The sequence below is a fragment of the Salvelinus alpinus genome, chromosome 6 (assembly GCF_045679555.1).
Source record: "Salvelinus alpinus chromosome 6, SLU_Salpinus.1, whole genome shotgun sequence".
Taxonomy (NCBI): Eukaryota; Metazoa; Chordata; class Actinopteri; order Salmoniformes; family Salmonidae; genus Salvelinus; species Salvelinus alpinus.
The window spans coordinates 30,778,690-30,796,462 of NC_092091.1; the positions used below are offsets into that span (position 1 = coordinate 30,778,690).

The window sequence follows — 17,773 nt, forward strand, 5'->3', positions numbered from 1 at the left end:
AAATTATTTTTTATTTTTTACTTCAGTTAAAGTATTTACTAAAATACTTATTTTTCTGAACTGCGTTGTTGGATAAGGGCTTGTAAGTAAGCATTTCAAGCAGACCCTCTCTTTCTAAAACTATCCGGCGCAATTGTTGCAACCCCTATTACCAGTCTGTTCAACCTCTCTTTCGTATCGTCCGAGATCCCTAAAGATTGGAAAGCTGCCGCGGTCATCCCCCTCTTCAAAGGGGGTGACACTCTAAACCCAAACTGTTATAGACCTATATCCGTCCTGCCCTGCCTTTCTAAAGTCTTCGAAAGCCAAGTTAATAAACAGATCACTGACCATTTCGAATCCCACCGTACCTTCTCCGCTGTGCAATCTGGTTTCCGAGCTGGTCACGGGTGCACCTCAGCCACGCTCAAGGTACTAAACGATATCATAACCGCCATCGATAAAAGACAGTACTGTGCAGCTGTCTACATCGACCTGGCCAAGGCTTTCGACTCTGTCAATCACCGTATTCTTATCGACAGACTCAATAGCCTTGGTTTCTCAAATGACTGCCTCGCCTGGTTCACCAACTAACTCGCAGATAGAGTTCAGTGTGTCAAATCGGAGGGCCTGTTGTCCGGACCTCTGGCAGTCTCTATGGGGGTACCACAGGGTACAATTCTCGGGCCGACTCTTTTCTCTGTATATATCAATGATGTCACTCTTGCTGCGGGTGATTCCCTGATCCACTTCTACGCAGACGACGCCATTCTGTATACGTCTGGCCCTTCTTTGGACACTGTGTTAACTAACCTCCAAACGAGCTTCCATGCCATACAACACTCCTTCCGTGGCCTCCAATTGCTCTTAAATGCTAGTAAAACCAAATGCATGCTTTTCAACCGTTCGCTACTCGCCCGCCAGACTAGCATCACTACCCTGGACGGTTCTGACCTAGAATATGTTGACAACTACAAATACCTAGGTGTCTGGCTAGACTGTAAACTCTCCTTCCAGACTCACATTAAACATCTCCAATCCAAAATCAAATCTAGAATCGGCTTTCTATTTCGCATCAAAGCCTCCTTCACTCACGCCGCCAAACTTACCCTAGTAAAACTGACTATCCTACCAATCCTCGACTTCGGTGATGTCATCTACAAAATAGCTTCCAATACTCTACTCGGCAAACTGGATGCAGTCTATCACAGTGCCATCCGTTTTGTTACCAAAGCCCCTTATACCACCCACCACTGCAACCTGTATGCTCTCGTCGGCTGGCCCTCGCTACATATTCGTCGCCAGACCCACTGGCTCCAGGTCATCTATAAGTCTATGTTAGGTAAAGCTCCGCCTTATCTCAGCTCACTGGTCACGATAACAACACCCATCCGTAGCACGCGCTCCAGCAGGTATATCTCACTGGTCATCCCTTAAGCCAACACCTCCTTTGGCTGCCTTTCCTTCCAGTTCTCTGCTGCCAGTGACTGGAACTAATTGCAAAAATCACTGAAGCTGGAGACTTATATTTACCTCAGTAACTTTAAACATCAGCAATGTGAGCAGCTAACCGATCGCTGCAGCTGTAAATAGTCCATCTGTAAATAGCCCACCCAATCTACCTACCTCATCCCCATATTGTTTTTATTTACTTTTCTGCTCTTTTGCACACCAGTATCTCTACTTGCACATCATCTGCTCATTTATCACTCCAGTGTTAATCTGCTAAATTGTAATTACTTCGCTGCTATGGCCTATTTATTGCCTACCTCCTCACGCCATTTGCACACACTGTAAATAGACTTTCTTTTTTTTCTATTGTGTTATTGACTACGCTTGTTTATTCCATGTGTCGCACTGCTTTGCTTTATCTTGGCCAGGTCGCAGTTGTAAATGAGAACTTGTTCTCAACTAGCTTACCTGGTTAAATAAAGGTGAAATCATTTATTTATTTTAAATACTATAATACTACTACTCTACACAGAACCACTGTAGTACTACTACTTATATCTTACATTTCTACTCATCAATCTAACTGATCTTCTCTTTCTCTCCCTCACCTCTTCTTTTTCTCTCCTCCCCCCTTCCAGAGTGTGTCTGTTGGAGTGTGGGGTGAGGGAGGTGAGGGTCGTAGTGGCAGCCATCTTGGAGAAGACCTTAGAGAGTGCGCTCCACTTCGCTGACTCTGGATTGGACAGCCTGACCGACGCGCTCCTCTCCCTATTGGACAAAGACGTTCCTGAGAACGTCAAACACTGCAACCAATACTTCAGCCTCTTCAGCAACTTTGCTCAGAGAGGCTCTGGTCCGTGCCATTTGTTGTTGAAACACTCAGCGTATCGCAGGATGCTCATCTTTCTCCTCGGACCCAACAGACAGAACAACCAGGTACTCACAGCACACACACTCAATTCTTACTCCGCTGCAGAGAAATGCATATGACAGGATGTTGTTGTTGATGGTTCTGGAAGTGAATTACCTTTTTTCCCACTCTCTCTCTCTGTCCCTCGCTCCCTGTTCCTGTGATTCCTTCTCCCACTCTAGAATCGGAGGTGGAGTCCAGCCCAGGCCAGAGAGTTCCTGCACCTCCACTCCACTCTGGCCCTGATGACTCTCTACTCAGACCTCAACACACAGCACACACATGGTAACACACTCGCCTTACCGCAGTTAGGATGGTTCCATAATACGCTGATGTGTGTAACCTGATGTGATTGTGTGTGTTTCTCAGATCAAGGTGTGTGTAAGCTGATTGTGAGCAGTATCCCTGCCTCCTCCCGCCTCCTCCCCCTCAACGCTGACATCATGGCCTCGCTCTTCAGCCCCGAGGGACAGCCTTACCTGCTAGAGGTAACATACACATGGTATCACACACACGCACACTGAGGAGTATTTCTGTCTGTAATAAAGCCCTATTGTGGGGGAAAACTCATTCTGATTGGCTTGGACCGGCTCCCCAGTGGGTGCCCTCCCAGGCCCACCCATAGCTGCGCCCTTGCCCAGTCATGTGAAATCCATAGATTAGTGCCTAATGAATTTATTTCAATTGACTTATTTCCTTTATATGAACTGTAACCCAGTAAAATCGTTGCAATTGTAATATTTTTGTTCAGTGTATATGGAAGAGGCAGTTATATATTTTGTTTGTCTGTGTGGCTGTAGGTGATGTTTGCGATGCGGGAGTTGTCAGGCCCTCTGACTGTGCTGATAGAGATGGTGACGTACTGCTCCTTCTGTAACGAACCCTTCTCCCTCGGAGTACTACAGCTGCTCAAGGTAAGAACTACCAGTTCTGAACAAATCCATTTCCACAGATGACTCCAAATCCCAGCACAAAACACATCATTACTATTCTGATCTGTGTGTGTGTGTGTGTGTGTGTGTACATTTATGTATATAGACCCAGTTGGAGACCGCTCCACCCCATGAGTTGAAGAACGTGTTCCAGCTGCTGCAAGAGCTGCTGGTGAGTGACCGCTGTCAATCAAACCTGTCTGTGCATTAGGGTTGAGCAATTAACAGAAAATAATTTGTTTGGGATGGGGAATCCATGCCCCGACGAGGTGGTGTAATACACACGGTGTAACGTGTGTTCTCAGGTGGTAGAGGACGCTCTCCAGACCCAGAGACTGAAGTACGCCTTTGAGTCAGAGAAAGGCCTGCTAGGTAGGCTACCTTCCACTGGAAGTGTGTGCAGGGCGTGTGTATTTGTAAGGCGTGTGCAGGGCGTGTGTATTTGTAAGGCGTGTGCAGGGCGTATGTATTTGTAAGGCGTGTGCAGGGCGTGTGTATTTGTAAGGCGTGTGCAGGGTGTGTGTATTTGTAAGGCGTGTGCATTTGTAAGGCGTGTGGAGAGCGTAAGTGTGTGTGATACTCTTCTCTTGTTTGCAGCATTGATGCACCAGAGTAACAACGTGGACAGCAGCCGCTGCTACCAGTGTGTCAAGTTCCTGGTTACCCTGGCACAGAAGTGAGTTCCTCCAGAGACCAGGAAATATGTTCATGTCGCCACCCTTTTGTCTCAGGCTGAAAATATTGAATGGAAGTAGATTTGAACGTTGCAGCAAGTACATGAAAGTAACAAAGAAATTTCAGTTCAGTTAAAACCTCTAATTTCATACTTCCTGATTTCACATCAAGTGTTTGTCTGTCTCTTTCTCCAGGTGTGCTCCTGCTAAGGACTATTTTAAAGATCTGTCTGGTCACTGGAGCTGGGCAGTGCAGTGGTTGCAGAAAAAGGCAAGCATCAAGCACACAATTTCAGACGTGTGTGTGTAGAGTATGGGTTAGTGTAACAGTGTGTGTTTCTCTGTCAGATGTCAGAACACTACTGGACTCCTCAGAGCAACGTGTCCAATGAGACGTCTACAGCCAAAACGTTCCAGCGCACCATCTCAGCCCAGGACACGCTGGCCTACGCCACAGCACTGCTCAACGAGAAGGAGCCATCTGGCAGCAGCAACGGCTCTGACGGCAGCCCAGCCAACGAGAACGCAGACCGCAGCCTCCGACAGGTACAGCTTCACAGAGAGGTAGCAAGTATGAAGAGCTCAGTAGCGGTCCTAGAATAGAGACTTGTCACTTCTCAGGACTGGGTTGAGCTCAAAATCTTGGCTGGAGAGTTTTGTATGAATCGGTTTCATAAAGATCTCTTACTCTGAGATGTCACGTCTCCTGTAATCTCTCTCTCCCCTCTCTCTATATCTCAGGGTTCCGAGTCTCCCATGATGCTCGGTGATTCAAAGAGTGATCTGGAGGATGTCGACCCTTAGCTCCTCCTACCAGACACAATCCCTCCAATGGAGAGAAGGCTCCAGACAGCCAATCAAAAGACTGCTTTTCACCTCTGATTGGCCAGAGTTTTGAGGGAGAGGCCCGCTACAGCCTGGTCGGCGGAGCGACAAAGGATGCGTGAAATATCTTGAGTGACTTCCGGCCAGACTAATGGAATCAGAGCTGGATGAGAGTTTACAGACCAGATTAATGGAATCAGAGCTGGAGGAGAGTTTCGAGACCAGACTAATGGAATCAGAGCTGGAGGAGAGTTTCGAGACCAGACTAATGGAATCGGAGCTGGAGGAGAGTTTTGAGACCAGACTAATGGGTTACAGTGCAGTTTATTATTTTACTGGCTGAGTCAGAAATGTCACCCATTTGTAGTTCACTACTTTTGGCCAAAGGTTCAGTGACAGCTAGTGGTACTGAACTGTATAGGCCAAAGGTTCAGTGACAGCTAGTGGTACTGAACTGTATAGGCCAAAGGTTCAGTGACAGCTAGTGGTACTGAACTGTATAGGCCAAAGGTTCAGTGACAGCTAGTGGTACTATACTGTATAGGCAAAAGGGTGTCATTTCAGGTGTAGCCACTATTGTTTCACAAGGAAGGGATGGGTTTGTTTTGTAAGTTGTTGCTCATATTTGCCAATGTAACTAAACAGACCATATTCGTTATTGTAAAGATCTGTTCGATAGCTGTAATTTGAAATGTAAGATACTATTTTAAAGTCTCCTGTGCTCCACTCTGTAGAGGTGTGTATGTGTGAGCCCGCGGTATGACCTGCTCTGGAAGAACACACACGCACACATGGACACACATATGTTTAACCAGGGTTTTTAAGTATGCACTTTATAGTCCACCCCAGTCTATAGTGGAGTAGAGCAACAGTGATCAGGTCCGCTAGAGCAGCTTAACCATCCTCAACACACACACCATCACACGCACCTGTCTTTCTTTTGGTGTTAGCACTTCTTATCACATCAAACTGAGTTTTCAGCTTCTTACACACACACACACACACACACACACACACATAGTACACACACACACACACACACACACACACACACACACACACACACACAGTACACACACACACAGTACACACAGCCGATGCCATCGTAGAGAACACGGGCTCCTATGGCTATGTCTGTTGCTCCGGTAACCACAGTGGTATCTAGGATGACGCAGTCTACGGAGGGTTCTAGAACACGAACGGAACCAAGCCAACCAACCATTCAGCGCTCTCCCTTTCCCTACAGCGAACCACAGCGCTGGATTTTAGGTATTTTAATTTCTTTGTTTTTGGTTTCTCCTGACGTCACTGTACTCATGCCTTATGCCACCACCACTGCCCTGTGACACACACACACACACACACACACACCAGAGAGAAGGTCATCGTGCCACCCAGAGGAGAGATCAGGAGCCAGTTTTACTTTGGGTGCCAATGAAATACACACACTGTCTTCCCCTCTTTTTTATTTATATATATATATATATATATATACACACACCATACTCTGTGCTTTATCATTATTATTTGGCGCTGGGTTTTTCTTTTTTTGCCTTTTTATCTTTGTCTGTTCAGGTTTGCCTTTGAACACAGAGGGGCATAACCTCTGACCCCTAAGCTCTGATACCAAACCCCACCCCACCTGGACCTCTGACCGCTAACCTCTTGACCTAACCCAACTCCTGGGAGAATTCTAGTGCCTTCATCTCCCAACTCCCCTCACCTCTCTGAAATCACATTTTATTGGTCACATACACGTGTTTAGCAGATGTTTTTGTGGGTGTAGTGAAATGCAAAGTTTCCTAAGAGCTCGAAGCGAGGCATCCCTCTGTCTGCGCCATTTTTAAGCATCCCTCCTCCCCCTCACACTTCTCACCCTTGTCCATCTCACACCAATCCCCTACCTGGCAACAGATGACTTGCTATAATGAACTGTGTGTATGTTACCATGCTGCGTATTGACCAGCAGACTGACCGGGCCCTCGTCCTGGTCTTAGAAGGCTGTGTCAGAGCTTTCAGGTGTGTTCTAGGTCTGGTGTGCCAGTGACACAGCACTCCTCACTCAGAGCCTACTGCTCAGTTTGACCCTCAACAGCACCTGTAGTACTTCTCAGAACAGTACCAACCAATCAATAATTTATTTGTATCTGTGGTGTGTAGTGAGGGGGTTAAGGGGGGGAGGGAGGGATGGAATTACGGAATGACATGGATCCAGGTTTTTATTCTGTCTCATTCTGCTTTGAGCGTCACTCCTGCTGAAGGCCAGTCCGAGGCAGGACCATTCATGTTGAAACCCAGTTTTCATTTGTATATCAGTTTGATTATGGGGAAATTTGATATAAAATAAACTGGAATGCCCAACTTTTTCGTAAACCTTGTCTTGTTCTTTGTGTGTCTGTGAAACAGGAGTGATCACAGTAAAATATAAAATCCATAAAAGATGTTTATTTCAGGTCAAGCCAGGTGTAGTATGGGACAGCTGTGGGAAGAGTGGAGCTGGAGGACCAGAGGGACAGACAGGGCAGGGCTGACCTTGTTATCATGGAAACCAGCCAGTGTAACTCTGAGAGAGAGAGAGAAGGGGGAGATACGTCAGTCTTGTATCTCAATGCTCCATCACATAAATATACATTCATGATCACATTACTTCCTAGTAATACTACATATTAGTATATTACTGGAGTGTGTGTATACAGTACCTGATGTTTTTCTCCCCTGCAGCAGCATCCATGCTGTCCTTGGCTCCCCTCTCCTCCAGGCTCTGAGAGATCAACACCACCTGACACACAGAAACACAGATTTAATGACCATGTTTGTTTATTCCATGCACACTCATTCTGTGTTTATTATGGCTCTGGGAGAGACCGAGTGGAGACAGACCGCACGTCCTGCTACTATACTGAACAAAAATATAAATGTAACATGCTACAATTTCAAACATTTTACTGAGTTAGTTTGGAGAAGGAAATCAGTCAATTGAAATAAATGAATTAGGCCCTAATCTATGGATTTCACATGACTGGCAGGGGTGCAGCCATGGGTGGGAGTAGGCCATCCCACTGGGGATCCAGGCCCAGCCAATCAGAATGATTTTTTTTCCCCCACAAAAGGGCTTTATCAAAGACAGAAATACTCCTTAGCACCCTCCTCAGATGATCCTGCAGGTGAAGAAGCCGGATGTGGAGGTCCTGGGCTGGCGTGGTTACACATGGTCTGCGGTTGTACGGCCGGTTGGATGTACTGCCAAATTCTCTAAAATGACGTTGGAGGCGGCTTATGGTAGAGAAATGAACATTCAATTCGCTGGCAACAGCTCTATTGAACATTTCCGCAGTCAGCATGCCAATTGTACACTCCCTCAAAACTTGAGATGTCTGTGTGTGACAAAACTGCACATTTTAGAGAGTCCTTTTATTGTCCCCATGATCATACTGTTTAATCATCTTCTTGATATGCCACACCTGTTAGGGGGATGGATGATCTAGAAAAGGAGAAATAATCACTAACAGGGATGTAAACATGCATATGGAACATTTCTGGGATCTTTTCTTTCAGCTCATGAACATGGTACCAACACTTTACATGTTACGTTCATAGTTTTGTTCAGTATAAATCACAGTTGTCCAAACCACCATCCTGTTCAACACACACACTAATACTTTATCTCTTTCATACACAGATGTGGTTCGTGATTGCTTGATTGATAACCTTACCTGGGACCTGAAGACTTGCGTTGGCTGGCTCCCTGAGGTAAGTTTAAACTTGAACATACACACACACCTGTCCTTACCTTAGGGTAGCACTGGCAGAGGCTCCACGCGGTGCCAAGGGTGACCATGATGATCCCCAGAGAGCAGAGTGTTGCGTAGATGTGAGGTCGCTCCTGAGTCATAACGAACAGACCGACTAACAACACACACATCCCCGCCGCGATCAGACCATACCGGTACGGCTTACCCTCCGCCATGCGACCCTGACCAATGAAGTCTGAACCAAACCCAGTCCCCCTTACTATGTAGCTTAGCTAAGGCTATGTTATGCTCTGGGTCAGATACTACTGAAGGTGAGGGAGAGAAGGAGGTTCAAGATTTGTAATTCAGCAACAGAGTTCCACTCTGTTGGTTATTACAGCCTGCAGACAGAATAAGGTGTGTGCATGTGGACGTTTATAAGTATACTTGTGGGGACCAGAAGTCCCCACAAGAATAGTAAACAAACAAAAATCTGACCAACTGGGGACATTTTGTTAGTCCCCACAAGGTCAAATGCTATTTCTAGGGTTGGGTTTTTGGGTTAGGGTTAGGGAAAATAGAATTTTGAATGGGACTGAATTGTTTGTCCCAACAAGGTCAGTTATACAAGACTGTGTGTGTGTGGTTTTAAAACAAGTACAGTTCTGACAAGTGGGGATATTTTGCCAGTTCTCACAAGGAAAAATGCTATTTAAGGCTTAGGGTTAGTTTAAGGGTTAGGTTAGGGAAACTATGATTTTGAATGGGAATCAATTGTTTGGTCCCCACAAGAATAATAAAACGTTTGTGTGTGGTGGGTCACCTTGTCCTACCTCCAGTTCTACTTGAAGTAAATGCTTTCTCAAGGAGAGATGAAGGGGAGAAGGCTGTCATGGTGCCTCTGCTAGGAGGCCCACAACTCCTCCTTCTCCACCGTCCTATTTTCCTCTCCCTTTTATCTCTCTCTCTCTCTCCTTGAAAGCATTTACTTCAAGTGTAACTGAGGTTAGAATATAACAAAGAAACTGAGCAAACATACAGTGCATTCGGAAACTATTCAGACCCCTTCACTTTTTCCACATTCTGTTACGTTACAGCCTTGTTCTAAAATGTATTAAATATTTTTTCCCTCATCAATCTACACACAATACCCCGTAATGACAAAGTGAAAACTTTTTTTGCACATTTATAAAAAAAAAAACTGAAATACCTTACTTACATAGGTATTCAGACCCTTTGGTATGAGACTCGACATTGAGCTCAGGTGCATCCTGTTTCCATTGATCATCCTTGAGATGTTTCTACAACTTGATTGGAGTCCACCTGTGGTAAATTCAATTGATTGACATGATTTGGAAAGGCACACACCTGTCTATATAAGGTCCCACAGTTGACAGTGAATGTCAGAGCAAAAACCAAGCCATTAGGTCAAAGGAATTGTCCGTAGAGCTCCGAGACAGGATTGTGTCGAGGCACAGTTCTGGAGAAGGGTACCAAAAAATGTTTTAAGCACTGAAGGTCCCCAAGAACACAGTGGCCTCCATCATTCTTAAATTTAAGAAGTTTGGAACGACAAAGACTCTTCCTACAGCTGGCCGCCTGGCCAAACTGAGCCATCGGGGGAGAAGGGCCTTAGGCAAGGAGGTGACCAAGAACCCGATGGTCACACTGACAGAGCTCCAGAGTTCCTCTGTGGAGATGGGAGAACCTTCCAGAAGGACAACCATCTCTGCAGCACTCAACCAATCAGGGTTTTATGGTGGAGTGGTCAGACAGAAGCCACTCCTCAGTAAAAGGCACATGACAGCCCGCTTGGAATTTGCCAAAAGGCACCTAAAGGACTATCAGACCATGAGAAACAAGATTCTTTGGCCTGAATACCAAGCGTCACCTCTGGAGGAGACCTGGCACCAGCCCTACGGTGAAGCATGGTGGTGGCAGCCTCATGCTGTGGGGATGTTTTTCAACGGCAGGGACTGGGAGACTAGTCAGGATCGAGGGAAAGATGAACGGAGCAAAGTACAGAGCGATCCTTGAGGAAAACCTGCACCAGAGCGCTCAGGACCTCAGACTGGAGGCGAAGGTTCACCTTCCAACCAGATAACGACCCTAAGCACACAGCCAAGACAACGCAGGAATGGCTTCGGGACAAGTATCTAAATGTCCTTGAGAGGCCCAGCCAGAGCCCGGACTTGAACCCGATCGAAAATCTCTGGAGAGACCTGAAAATAGCTGTGCAAGGACGCTCCCCATTTAACCTGAGAGTTTGAGAGGATCTGCAGAGAAGAATGGGAGCAACTCCCCAAATACAGGTGTGCCAAGCTTGTAGCGTCAAACCCAAGAAGACTCAAGGCTATAATCGCTGCCAAAGGTGCTTCAACAAAGTACTGAGTAAAGGGTCTGAATACTTATGTAAATGTATTCAGTTTTTTTTTTATACATTTGGTCAAAATGTTTAAAAACCTGTTTGTCATTATGGGGTATTGTGTGTAGATTGATGAGGGGGAAAAAACGATTCAATCAATTTTAGAATAAGGAGGTAACGTACCAAAATGTAGAAAAAGTCAAGGGGTCTGAATACTTTCGAATGCACGGTATGCTATAACAATACCTTAACACTCACAACTGAGACACAAACAACTCAGAGATCTTTGGTTATTAATTTACTAAAGTTGATCATGACATCCCATTAGAAAAATGAAGAGAGAGAAAAAAAAACTGTTACAAGCGTTTACTACTGTAACAAGGCACTTCTGGTTGAAATCATCTCTGTCCAAATTTTATTACATTGTCAAAAAAGCAAATCAGTGAAAATGATATTCATTTTAATATTGTACCTGTAAACCCACCAAAGAAAAAAAAAATGAGAATCAGTGGTGCATACAAGACCACAGAAGCACACACACTCGCTACATCGCACTCACTCACACATACATACATACACACACCTTCTCACTCACACTAGGGAATGACACTTAACTCCCTCCACAGTCACAGCACACAGCTAATGGAGTCCAAGGCCGCAAGAAAGTCCGATTGGGGTTTTAAAGGCTGGCTCCATTGAGACTGTGAGTGAAGGCTTAGTGCTGGCGGTGTGCTGGGCTTGTCGCCTGGTGTAGCATGATGCCACTAAAAAGTCCAAATATATGGCTGCCGGGCAGTCTTAAACTAAAAAGTAACAGCAGCAACAACAATTTTAGGTGGTGTAAAGTTGAAAAAAATATTTATTTGTAAATGACTTAATAGGAGTGCAGTGTATTACGCTGTAGTAGTCTTAATAGTAGCAATATAACGCACTCATTCTTCAAACAAGTATGTAAACAATGTTGGTGGGTTCAACCCCTTACTGCCTCTGCGTTCCCCTCCATTCCTGAACAATGTCTCTCCCAGCACGGGTGTGCTTTATTTAGCTCACTGTGTAATGGCAGCAAGGGAATACACCAGAGTCAAATCCCATCCTCGCCCTCAGAGGTCAGAAGGACCTCGGCTCTTCATGACAGAGTCGTAGGAGGGGGGTGCCTCCAGGTCCCAGGGAGGAGGGGTGGGGGGCAAGGGGAGGGGTAGAGAGGGGGTCACCCCCACAGAGTCCTCTGACATCTCTCTACGTATCCGGTCCAACCTCCTAGGGAGAGAGAGACGGATTATAAAGTATCTTGACATATAGTGACAAACTCCCATGTCGTTCAAATTGCATTGTTTCATTGTCTCCTGTCCATCCTGCTCACTGTTATTGACCGTTAATTAACAAACACATTTAGCATCTCCAGGCCTTCACGCATACAAGCCGCTGATGCGCACCTTTGGAACATCTACATTTTTTTAAAGTATAATAAATCAATTTAATACACATCACAATAAATAAATAATTTATTTTAGTCAGGTCTACAGAAACATTATGATATGGATATAATTTATTTAATTAGAACAGAATATGAGTTGGCCTACTATATGTTATCTGGCTATGTGCCATGCCATAGGCTTGTTCATTTAGCAGGTAAGATATGCTTGTAAATCCCGTGCCATTATTTTTATATTATACGATTTTATAGTAAAAATATAATTGATAATAACTGAATAAAATAAAGGATATTTTTCCCATTCTGGAGCAATTGCGCATATTAAGTGGCTAAATTGAGCATAAAAGTGATCATTTGAAACAGGTCCTATATGCTAGATTTAGAGATTTGGCAACTTTAATTGTGAATGATACAACCTTAGAAATCAAAACAGAAACTCAGCAAAAACAGAAACGTCCTCTCACTGTCAACTGCGTTCATTTTCAGCAAACTTAACATGTGTAAATATTTGTATGACCATAACAAGATTCAACAACTGAGACATAAACTGAACAAGTTCCACAGACATGTGACTAACAGAAATGGAATAATGTGTTCCTGAACAAAGGGAGGGTCAAAATCAAAAGTAAAATTCAGTATCTGGTGTGGCCACCAGCTGCATTAAGTACTGCATCTCCTCCTCATGGACTGCACCAGATTTGCCAGTTCTTGCTATGAGATGTTACCCCACGCTTCCACCAAGGCACCTGCTCCCGGACGTTTCTGGGAGGAATGGCCCTAGCCCTCACCCTCCGATCCAACAGGTCCCAGACGTGCTCAATGGCATTGAGATCCGGGCTCTTCGCTGGCCATGGCAGAACACTGACATTCCTGTCTTGCAGGAAATCACGCACAGAACGAATAGTATGGCTGGTGGCATTGTCCTGCTTGAGGGTCATGTCAGGATGAGCCTGCAGGAAGGGTACCACATGAGGGAGGAGGATGTCTTCCCTGTAACGCACAGCGTTGAGATTGCCTGCAATGACAACAAGCTCAGTCCGATGACGCTGTGACACACCGCCCTAGACCATGACGGACCCTCCAACTCCAAATCGATCCCGCTCGAGTACAGGCCTCGGTGTAACGCTCATTCCTTCAACGATAAACGCGAATCCGACCATCATCCCTGGTGAGACAAAACCGCGACTCGTCAGTGAAGAGCACTTTTTGCCAGTCCTGTCTGGTCCAGCGACGGTGGGTTTGTGCCCATAGGCGACGTTGTTGCCGGTGATGTCCGGGGAGGATCTGCCTTACAACAGGCCTAGAAGCCCTCAGTCCAGCCTCTCTCAGCCTATTGCGGACAGTCTGAGCACTGATGGAGGGATTGTGCGTTCCTGGTGTAACCTGGGCAATTGTTGTTGCCATCCTGTACCTGTCCCGCAGGTGTGATGTTCAGATGTACCGATCCTGTGCAGGTGTTGTTACACGTGGTCTGCCACTGCGACGACGATCAGCTGTACGTCCTGTCTCCCTGTAGCGCTGTCTTAGGCGTCTCACAGTACGGACATTGCAATTTATTGCCCTGGCCACATCTGCAGTCCTCGTGCCTCCTTTTAGCATGCCTAAGGCACGTTCACGCAGATGAGCAGGGACCCTGGGCATCTTCTTTTGGTGTTTTTCAGAGTCAGTAGAAAGGCCTCTTTAGTGTCCTACGTTTTCATAACTGTGACCTTAATTGCCTACCGTCTGTAAGCTGTTAGTGTCTTAACGACCGTTCCACAGGTGCCTGTTCATCAATTGTTTATGGTTCATTGAACAAGCATGGTAAACAGTGTTTGAACCCTTTACAATGGATTTTTCCGAATTATCTTTGAAAGACAGGGTCCTGAAAAAGGGATGTTTCTTTTTGTGCTGAGTTTATATTGGCTGCATGATGTGCCTATAGGCTATTGATGATTTGAGAAAGTCACAAAAAAAAGCTAGTGCTCTGTTCCTTGTCTCAGGCTGCACAGCTGTTCTCTCATCAAGTGGTCATATTTTCAATTTAATCTTGTCTTTACTAATATGTAAAATTCGTTTAGATTTAGATTGGCCCATTATCAAATAGGCAAGAACAGACGGAGGGAAAAAGACATTCACTCTGTATGCACTGGAATAGTGAATGGAGGCCACTTTCCTGCTGGTTTGTTTTTCAATCAGGAAGGGTAAACTACTCTGGTTATTTTAATCCTTCCATCAACCACTGTTTGAGGCTCATGCAGCCTCCCGACAGGTGATATTTTACCCAAACTCTGTATGCCATGGGCTCTCAAACCCTGTTCCTGCAGCTACCCAGTGCTTAATTTGGGAAACCAAGTGAAATCTGTTCGGGAACATTGATAGTAACATGTTTTCACAGCTAAAAATATTTAATTAAACTGTTGACAGCCCCTATGCGCGCTCGGAAAGGAAAATGTCCAATACAATTTCACTATAATTGTAAGCTAACTCTGTAAACCACCCTGCACAATCAATGAACCAACCGCATCGCTTAGGCCTATACATTCTTTCCCAGACTCATGGATAGATAGTTTAGAGCGTAGCGTAAGGTAACCAGTCCATCTATCAGGTATCAAGGTAAGACCCAGATGCAGACCGTGTCAAAGTAACAATGTTTATTACAGCAACAGGGGCAAAAGGTACAGTACAACAGGCAGGGTCAGCTCAGGAAGAGGTCGGTAATCCAGAGGTGGGGCAAAGGTACAGGACAGCAGGCTCAGGCAGGTGGGTACAGGGTCAGGACAGGCAAGGGTCAAAAACCAGGAGGATGAGAAAAGAGAGACTGAGGAAATGCAGGACCTGACAAAAAAAATGCTGGTTGGCTTGACAAACAAGATGAATTGGCAACAGAGAAAACAGGTATAAATACACAGGGTATAACGGGGAAGATGGGCAACACCTGGACGGGGGTGGAGACAATCACAAAGACAGGTGAAACAGATCAGGGTGACACCATCCAGTATGCATAATAATACAGTCCACACTCAAAGGCGATTACTAGAATTTGTTTGATTTTGGAGTATAGGCTAGACCAATTATGTACCAAAGACATCTTAAATCTGTTTTTTTGTTATGTTTTTCTGCTGTGCGTAATAAGGCATTGTGTAACGTACGGCACAATTATTATTTTAATTTGGGGGGGTTCAGGCTTGGGCTCATATATAGTCCTATGTATATGCATAAGCTCTAATATACGTATGTATGTTTTTAATTAATCCTCACCTTAGAAAGGGCTGTCCATTTCCTTGTGTTAGGCTTTGAAACCACACCCAAATGGACCATGTTTTCCACTCAGTTTCAACCCATTGTTGAACTTCTATCTTCAAATTGATCATCACATTGAGGTGAGTTTTAAACGCACAATACTGTTTTGATGATGAGTTTGATGTGATTTTTGATTGCATATGCATTGATGTCAGAGTGGTTACAGGTACAATAAAGTACCAGGCCATTAGGACCTGATGGTCGTTAGTGTGTTTGGTACTACCAATGCATGTTAAATCAAATTAAATCAAAAAAAGATATTTGTCACATGCTTCCTAAACAACAGGTGAAGACTAACAGTAAAATGCTTACTTACGGGCCCTTCCCAACAATGCAGGGAGAGAAAAAAAGATGAAAAATAGACAACACGAGGAGTGCATAAGAGGAGATTACCATGACTCAACGGTCACGTGAAATTTTACTGCGGTCATGACTCATGACTGCCGTAACAGCCCTGTGTGTGTGTTTACCTCTGGATGGCCAGGGCCTGGTGTGGGCTGTAGCGTGTTCCTGTGCGGGGGTGTAACAGGAAGTGTCCAGGTACGTCCAACACCTGTAGCGTGGTCATGACAATACAGAGTCCCGCGGTGGTCAGTGTTGCTCCGGTAACAGCCATCAGCACCCCCAGCCAGAGGGCTGGACCTTGCAGAGTCAGGAAACCCCCTACTACCTACATACATACATACATACATACATACATACATACATACATACATACATACATACATACATACATACATACATACATACATACATACATACATACATACAGTAAGCCAGGACACCATCTATATACTTGTTAACAAAATAAACACACACACAGCTAGAATGCTATACCCTCCTACCATCATCACTGGGCCTATAGATAGCAGCATGCCCTGGGGAGATGGCCTCCTTCTCTCCCCCGGTCTGCCTGGAGTTACTCCCTGACTTGGCTCACATACACTACACTCCTCCTGCAACACCATCATACACAATCTGCAGGAGAGAGAGAAAGATGAATGAGTGTAATGTTTACTGTTCATTTTGTATTGTTTATTTCCCATTTGTTTCTTGTCAATTTCACTTGCTTTGGCAATGTAAACATATGCTTTCCATGCCAATAAAGCCCTTTAAATTGAATTTAAATTGAGATATCAAAGAAGAGGGTTAGAGAGTTATCAGATGATCACTTGTTGATTGAACAGTGGCATACCATTTTACTACTTTACCTTCTGAAGAGGCTTCCAGTTTCCCAGCCGGGGATAAAGGAAGGAGATGATTATTTAGTTTCTAAACATCTCCGTAGTTTTTTTTTACTAATCTCTTCTTCAACTAGTTTAACTTCCTTTATGCTTTCCATGTGGCATGCGGGGCTGTGATTGTTATCTAAACAAAAATTAAGAATCTCAAGAATCAAATTATTCTACTCGAACGAGACTATAATTTAAAAGTCATCCCGCTTGCTTTGCCAGAGGTAATCTTTATCGATCCTTTAAATCCGTTATAACGTTGCATCGCGGTCGACATTGAATGTGTGTCGAGTTGTGGGCAGGGCAGGACACTCGCCCCCGGTAGTCACACAGCCCCTGTGCGTGGTAAAAGGAAGTCGGTTTCTGAATGTTATTCGGTGACCGTAGGAGGAAAGGATCAAGACAGAGAGAGGGGCGGGAACGGAGAGAGACAGGGTGGGGCAGAGAAGAGAAAGATCTGGATATCGTCAGTGTTTTATCAGAAACATGTTTGGCTGTTGATTAATCTAGACGAAGCTGTGTGAGGAGGGGGGGGGATATCTGCCATTCCTATTGTGTGGTGTAATTAATTATCCATAGACTAGTTTTAAATTAGTTGGACAGTGTAGGTTATTATCTCTGAAGCAGATCACTTTGGTTCAAATTGTTTCAGTGAACAAGCAAACCTATAATCTGCAATGATTAAAATGTGATGATTGACTGGCCAGTCAGTCATATCTATTACCAGAATGTGTTGATTGAGAGAGCCTAACCTGGAGCCTCATTTATCAATGTAACGTTGCGTAGAAACTATTCTAAAATACTACTTCCGAACGGTATTTAGAACGTACATATGCATATAACATTTGTGATTTATCAAACAATCCTACGAGCGTCGTACGCACACCAGAAGGAGATAACCATTGATAAATAACAATTGTTCTTAGCCTCAGTGGTTGTGCACGACCGTGGCTAGTTGC

General features: G+C 44.8%; 3 protein-coding genes across 6 annotated transcripts in view; 1 reads left to right on the forward strand and 2 right to left on the reverse strand.

Moving 5' to 3' along the window:
• The window catches only part of usp24 (ubiquitin specific peptidase 24), a 49,065-nt gene extending 41,920 nt beyond the window's left edge, over nt 1–7,145 (forward strand). For all 4 annotated transcript variants that reach the window (XM_071406251.1, XM_071406252.1, XM_071406253.1 and 1 more), the window contains 10 exons: nt 2,070–2,367; nt 2,524–2,626; nt 2,711–2,829; nt 3,142–3,255; nt 3,380–3,445; nt 3,579–3,645; nt 3,871–3,949; nt 4,143–4,218; nt 4,296–4,493; nt 4,689–7,145. In XM_071406251.1, coding sequence (XP_071262352.1) covers nt 2,070–2,367; nt 2,524–2,626; nt 2,711–2,829; nt 3,142–3,255; nt 3,380–3,445; nt 3,579–3,645; nt 3,871–3,949; nt 4,143–4,218; nt 4,296–4,493; nt 4,689–4,751 — 1,183 coding nt within the window. In that variant the 3' untranslated portion in view covers nt 4,752–7,145. The remainder of the gene's footprint in view (nt 1–2,069; nt 2,368–2,523; nt 2,627–2,710; nt 2,830–3,141; nt 3,256–3,379; nt 3,446–3,578; nt 3,646–3,870; nt 3,950–4,142; nt 4,219–4,295; nt 4,494–4,688) is intronic.
• Nucleotides 7,146–7,197: 52 nt separating this feature from the next.
• bsnd (barttin CLCNK type accessory subunit beta) lies at nt 7,198–8,830 on the reverse strand. The gene is made up of 3 exons (XM_071406293.1): nt 8,563–8,830; nt 7,472–7,551; nt 7,198–7,335 (listed from the first exon to the last, which is right to left on the reverse strand). Exons 1-3 carry the CDS (start codon nt 8,737–8,739, stop codon nt 7,227–7,229), a joined length of 366 nt encoding a protein of 121 aa, XP_071262394.1. The 5' UTR covers nt 8,740–8,830; the 3' UTR covers nt 7,198–7,226.
• Nucleotides 8,831–11,151: 2,321 nt separating this feature from the next.
• Nucleotides 11,152–17,218, reverse strand: LOC139578530 (uncharacterized). Its single transcript, XM_071406247.1, has 4 exons — nt 16,794–17,218; nt 16,428–16,560; nt 16,053–16,252; nt 11,152–12,125 (listed from the first exon to the last, which is right to left on the reverse strand). The coding sequence occupies exons 2-4, from the start codon at nt 16,551–16,553 to the stop codon at nt 11,969–11,971; spliced, it is 483 nt and encodes a 160-aa protein (XP_071262348.1). The 5' UTR covers nt 16,554–16,560; nt 16,794–17,218; the 3' UTR covers nt 11,152–11,968.
• Nucleotides 17,219–17,773: the final 555 nt, after the last annotated feature.